At 46.2% G+C, this 6,000-nt stretch overlaps 1 protein-coding gene across 4 annotated transcripts in view; it reads right to left on the bottom strand.

The window, feature by feature from the left end:
• The window catches only part of MTRR (5-methyltetrahydrofolate-homocysteine methyltransferase reductase), a 32,618-nt gene that overhangs the window by 2,776 nt on the left and 23,842 nt on the right, over positions 1-6,000 (bottom strand). For 2 of the 4 annotated variants that reach the window (XM_053906872.1, XM_053906873.1), the window contains exons 11-14: positions 5,697-5,901; positions 2,132-2,250; positions 766-858; positions 498-680 (exon numbers count right to left, since the gene is read on the bottom strand). In XM_053906872.1, coding sequence (XP_053762847.1) covers positions 498-680; positions 766-858; positions 2,132-2,250; positions 5,697-5,901 — 600 coding nt within the window. The remainder of the gene's footprint in view (positions 1-497; positions 681-765; positions 859-2,131; positions 2,251-5,696; positions 5,902-6,000) is intronic. The other 2 variants (XM_019450812.2, XM_053906874.1) reach the window with 2 other exon arrangements.

Raw genomic sequence — 6,000 nt, 5'->3', positions numbered from 1 at the left:
TAGATCTTGCTTCAAAAAGTAAATAAAACTTAACATAAAGAAAATTCCTGGCTTAGGTCAACTTTGACATAAATTATGCCTTGAAAAAAAGGATCTTTAGATTCACATTCTCAGAGTAAAAAACCAGAGTTTTCCTTAGTTAGGTCAGCTGCACACGTCACATATTCTTGGATACAACAGAATCGGTCCTGAGACTGCAAGTTCAATGATTAACGTCTTAATACCAGAAAGAACTTCTAGAGGCTAAAACATGTATTCAATACGGCACACGGCATTCTGAAAAGCAAGGATTAATTTTCACTTCTATTTCTCGGATAATGACAACATCTTGGCTGCCAAAGGTATGTTAAAATCATTTTAGAACTTGTATTCCTATTCCTGTACTTAGGAATCAAATCAGTCATCCCTACCCACCTAGGTTAACAGTCCCTGGTTCACTTAATAAATATCATCAACTGTCTTCGCCGAACCGGCCCCTGAGCCTGACGGCCACTCACCCACACACGTAAATGTAGCCGCTCTCCTGAAGAAGGACCCTGGCCACCTGCTTGCTGTGAAGCCACATGTTGTCTTGCACATACTTCACTGGGGCTTCCTCCTCCCCGACAGGAGCATCTCTCGAGAAGGAGACCTTTAAGTGAGTTAGGATCCCACGCTTATAGAAGTGTCGGAGCTCTTCTCTGAAATACGGTATATGAGTTACTTGAAAGTTCATCCTTTCAAGCTGAGAAAGCCCGGAATCAGAATACTAGAATTGTGTCGTACCTGAAGAAATAATCCCTTTCCTTATGTCGGCAGCCAAAAAACAACCACATTGCTCCGAAGTGTCCCTCTGGATGTTGTTCTTGGAGTTTCTCTCTACGTGAGAAAGAAAGTGGAGATGTTGGACATAAAGAATATGTAAAACTGGGGTGCCTGGGCAGCTCAGCCAGTTAAGCGTCCGACTTCGGCTCAGGTCATATCTCACGGTTCGTGGATTCGAGCCCCGCATCGGGCTCTGTGCTGACAGCTCGGAGCCCGGAGCCTGCTTTGGATTCTGTGTCTCCCTCTCTCTGCCCCTCCCCCATTCACATTTTGTCTCTCAAAAATAAACAAGCATTAAAAAATATATATATATATATGTAAAACCAAGCTATTAGGTCAGGAAATACCCCCAAGAAACCGAGGCAGGGTTTGCAGTCACTGAGTGACCACTGTGCCATGTTCCCAGGGATCCCTGGTCCCTCCAGCAGCTGCTACAACAGGCATTACCTGTGGGCTGCAGGCACCTACAAGCATTTCGTGGGGATCTAGGAGGATGACCCAGAACATCACAGTGTGAAACCTACACTGACTTCTACATTCACTATTAATAGCGACTCTGTGAATAAAATTAACTCTCAATTAATGGAATGGAAACGTGGCCCCGGGCTTTAAGCAGGAGAACGATCTGCTGAGAACTGTTTCAGAAATGACACAGCGATGAGACGAGCCGGCCACGTCTGCCCTTCCCCTCTGCTTCCTTGAGGAAAAAACGAAAACAAAGTAAAAACAACAAAAAGACTCTGTCCACAGGATATTACACCGCTATGTGGAGACCAGCACACAAAAAGAATTGTTCAGGATTTCACAGACAGGGAGAGAAGGACAACTTGTTTTACATCAAAGAGTTCTACACGGATACAAAGACACATCTATTCAGATCGATCTGCTGAAAATTACTGACGTTGGGGTTTAACTTTGAACCTTTGGTGTAAGCGAATCTCCGTCAGTAGCAGTTTTATCCAGTTAAGGGACACATGGGACAGTGCGCACATCATCACAACAGAAAGTGGTGCCTGAAATCTGTCCCCAACTACACGTTATAAACTATGTGCAGCTGGGGGAAAAAAAAAGAAAAATAAAGTGCTGCCGTAAAAAGGGAGCTTCTAACACAAAACGAAACCTCTGGGAGATAGCACATTTACTTTTCCCACGGTGACAAATTATGCTATGCGATCACACATTTGATAATAATTTTTTAAAATAAAAATTTTACAACCCAAGTCCAATATCCGAAAAAGTCACCGCAGAAACAAAAAAGGTGCTCTGTCGTATTTCTAGCCAGTATCACAAGGGATACATTTTCTCACTAGTCAAAGAAAGCACACACCTGTGTTGCAGGAAACCAATGAAGGGCGCTATGCCAGTTCCCGGACCCACCATTATGACGGGGGCGGCAGGGTCACTCGGTAAGTGGAAAAAACCGGTCGTTCGAGGAGAGATGGAGATCTGGAATATTAAACCAAAGCTCGTGAGTCTGAAAGAAAACCTAGACAAAGGTACGTAAGCAAGATGATCTTAGCTAGAGAAATTAAACAGCAGCATCAGATCTTACTGAAACCATGAACATTTCCACCACCAAAGAGAAAAACACAAGCCTGTCTTGCAAAGCTTTACTTTCCGTCGAAATCAAAGGTGCTTTAAAAATTACAGGTATATCTTGAAGGTAGAACACTGAACAGATACAATCACATTCTTGTCCTGGGCCCGTGGGTAAGATCTGCTTTCTAGTAGGCAACCCATTATATATATCATGGAGAAATGCACGAAAACCTGAAGACAGGATTCTCTGTGTTCGCACACGAAGGGGCAACGAAGATTAACAAGATGGAGTGAAAGTTTCCAGTGCAAATTAGGCAACGGAAGGAAAAAGCAGAGGGTTGCTCCAAAGATGCTAGAGAATTGTGCTGTATTTGTTAATCTGGGGTCAATGTTATGTGTCTGCAAAAGGGGAAGAATAAGTAAGCCGAATACACAGATAAATACAACCTTTTTGCTAAAATTTCCAAAGGTTGTTCTTCTAAACTGTGTGCCAGAAATACTTACAAGGAACCAACTTCTAAATATATTTCAGTTCCAGTCTCAGTTTGCTCTGCACAGAAGTTACACCGGGTAATGGGGAACTGCTCTACACACCCACGTGTAATTATACACGTTTTCTCCTTCGGTGGAAGGAAAATCATACGAGGCTCATCAACGGGATGAACACCGTACTTTTTATTTTTTATTTATTTATTTTTTTTTAATTTTTTTTAACGTTTATTTATTTTTGAGACAGAGAGAGACAGAGCATGAACAGGGGAGGGGCAGAGAGAGAGGGAGACACAGAATCGGAAGCAGGCTCCAGTCTCTGAGCCATCAGCACAGAGCCCGACGCGGGGCTTGAACTCACAGATTGTGGTGAGATCATGACCTGAGCCGAAGTCGGACGCTTAACCGACCAAGCCACCCAGGCGCCCCAACACCGTACTTTTTAAACAAAGAACCAGCAGAGCTGTGAGTGAACGCGTGCTCTCATTCTGGTCATTAACGTTACCTTGGCCTTGACTCATTCAAGTATGAGTCTTCCCTGCCGGTACTCAATAGGACAAGCACTATGGATACAGAAATGAACAAAACAAGATCCCTGTCTCCGAGGACTTACATTTTCGGAACAAGAGACGATAATCAGACATTCGTCCGTAAAATGACTGGTAATAAGACGCGTGAGGCAAAACAAAACAGGATACACCGGGTATGACAGGAGCGTGTCGGTGACAGGGACCGCGAGGCAACCAGCATCGGTCCACTCTCGCTGCAGCAGACCCCACACGGCTCGCAACACCTCCACACACGTCTTCCTGGCTCTCCCGTGAGGCTACGGGTTGGCTACAGCTCTCTGCACCACAGACCAACTTCACCCACTTGCAAGCCCCAGCAGCGTCCCTGACCCGCGGCGTCCCGTCCTCCTGTCGCAGCCGCCCCGGCAGGGAGCTCCCGCCGGGCCAGGCACGCATCCTGTCCGCTCGCGTCTCATGGCGCCATCTGGCCACACACCGCCGGGAGGGGCGGTCCACGCCTCCCAGGGACAGGGGGCGTCTGTCACAGTTGTCCCATCTACCCGCGCGGGGAGGGTGTGGGGTGGGTCACGTGACCCTTAACAGTGTCTACACTTCCTAATAAAACGTGTGCTAAGCAGCATACAGTTTAAATCGTATCCTTTTCCCGGTACTTCTAATGCCTCAACACTGGGGAGCCTAACAATAAAAGATCTGTTAAAGCGGAGAAAGGAGCAAGAAAAGGGTGGAAGGGAGGAAAGAATGTGTAAAAGGCACCCGTGCTGAGTGTCTGTGATATGTGTGGCGCACACATGTTCAACTTTCTGGAGATCATCTCTTTTCACAGGATCGTACGACATAGTATTGTCCTGTCGGTATTGTAGTATTTCTTTTCAAAACCGGGGTGCCTGGGAGGCTTAGTCGGTTGAGGATCCGACTTCGGCTCAGGTCATGATCTCTCGGCTCATGAGTTGGAGCCCCGCGTCCGGCTCTGTGCTGACAGCTCAGAGCCTGGAGCCTGCTTCCGATTCTGTGTCTCCCTCTCTCTCTCTGCTCACGCCCTGTCTCTCTCCTTCAAAAATAAACATTAAAAAAAATATTTTTAATTTAAAAAAACAAAAAGAAGAACAGTGTGTTAGGTTAATATTTTGCTGATGCGTGAACCCAGGAGTACAGGGCGCAGGGGAGGAGACGGGGTCTCTCTCTCAGACGCCTCTGTCCAGGCAGCAGCCTGGCAAAATACCGCAGTAAAGGGCAACTTCGAGCAGCAGTTTCCCACAAGCCCTCTCAAGTATACACCGAGCCTTACTACCCCCTCAGGGCACGAACTCTTCCACTGCAATAACTTACAACGACCACATCCTTCCTAAGATAAGGCTACAAATGACAGGTACGTTTTTTTTCAATACCACAAAGAAAGACGACTTCGTGATAAAGCCTGAAATGTTCTGTTTAATTTCAACCATCCTCGTGGGCGAGCAGGGACTTTAAACTGTTCCTTTCGCCACAGTCTTGAGTGAGATTCTGCCCATGCTGTGTCAAAACACGAAGGATGGGCACTAAGTCCAGATGTAAAAGTGTCCACAGTTCACAAAATCGAGTCACATTTTTCTCCCGTTTAAAAAGCCATTTTGCCACATTATGCCTTCATATTAACAGCACTAATTCAAATTCTATACCACATCTGTGACAAAAAGGGAAGAAATAGGGTGAAACCCTAGTATCCTAGGGGTGCCTGGGTGGCTCAGTCAGGTGGGCGTCTGACTCCAGCTCAGGTCACGATCTCACAATTCATGGGTTCGAGCCCCACGTCGGGCCCTGTGCAGAAAGCGTGGAGCCTGGAGCCTCCTCTGGATTCTGTCTCCCTCTCTCTCTGTCTCTCCCCTCTTTGTGCTCTCTCTCTCTCAAAAGTAAATAAACATTAAAAAAAATTAAAAAAACAAAAAAAAACCCAACCTTTAGTACCCCAAAACTAAAGGCTATAAAATTAATCTCTGGGTGTCGACTGACTCCAAGTTAAGGACTTATCTGGGACACAGGCTCTGGCCTGCACACCTCAACACCAGCCTTCAGTATGGTCCTGGACTCTTCCTGTGCCAACTGGCAGGAAAGGCCTTCTTTTCTACGAATAGGACAAGGAAGGAGAAAAGACTGTATTTTACAAAATTCATACTTTAAATATTTGAGAGAGACATGGAACGCAGGTAATGTTTTCCTGACTTCCCAGGAAAGAGATTCTAAAATTCAAGTATGGCAAAAATTTTCCTTTGAATAAACTGCACAGTAACGGACGATGCCAGGAAAGACCACGTTGTTTTTTTCAAATCAGGCAAACAGCATCATTTTAAGAACGCCCACACTGCACACTCCCGGTACCTCAGGAGCAGGGGCTGGCCCGCCTTCTGCAGGGGACACCTGCGTGTCTGGACGAAGGATGGACGCGACCACCGTGGCCAGCCAGCCTGTGCACACGCCCCTCCGCAGGACTTCCATCGTGGTGGGAGACAAAAACTCCACGACGTTGAAAACGAAATGAAGCTTCCCCGGGTGAGACAGATTTGAGCTGCAGAGACACACAGGTTACTTTTAAACTTTGTATCAGGACTAATCATACAGGCTACACTCAGCCTTTCTTACTGGACACAGGGAGGTTTCTTTCTGG

The sequence above is a fragment of the Panthera pardus genome, unplaced genomic scaffold (genome assembly GCF_024362965.1).
Source record: "Panthera pardus isolate Hobbes unplaced genomic scaffold, ASM2436296v1 HiC_scaffold_2, whole genome shotgun sequence".
NCBI lineage: Eukaryota > Metazoa > Chordata > Mammalia > Carnivora > Felidae > Panthera > Panthera pardus.
The sequence above is the reverse complement of the archived record's forward strand: the minus strand, read 5'-3'. Positions and strand labels throughout refer to the sequence as shown.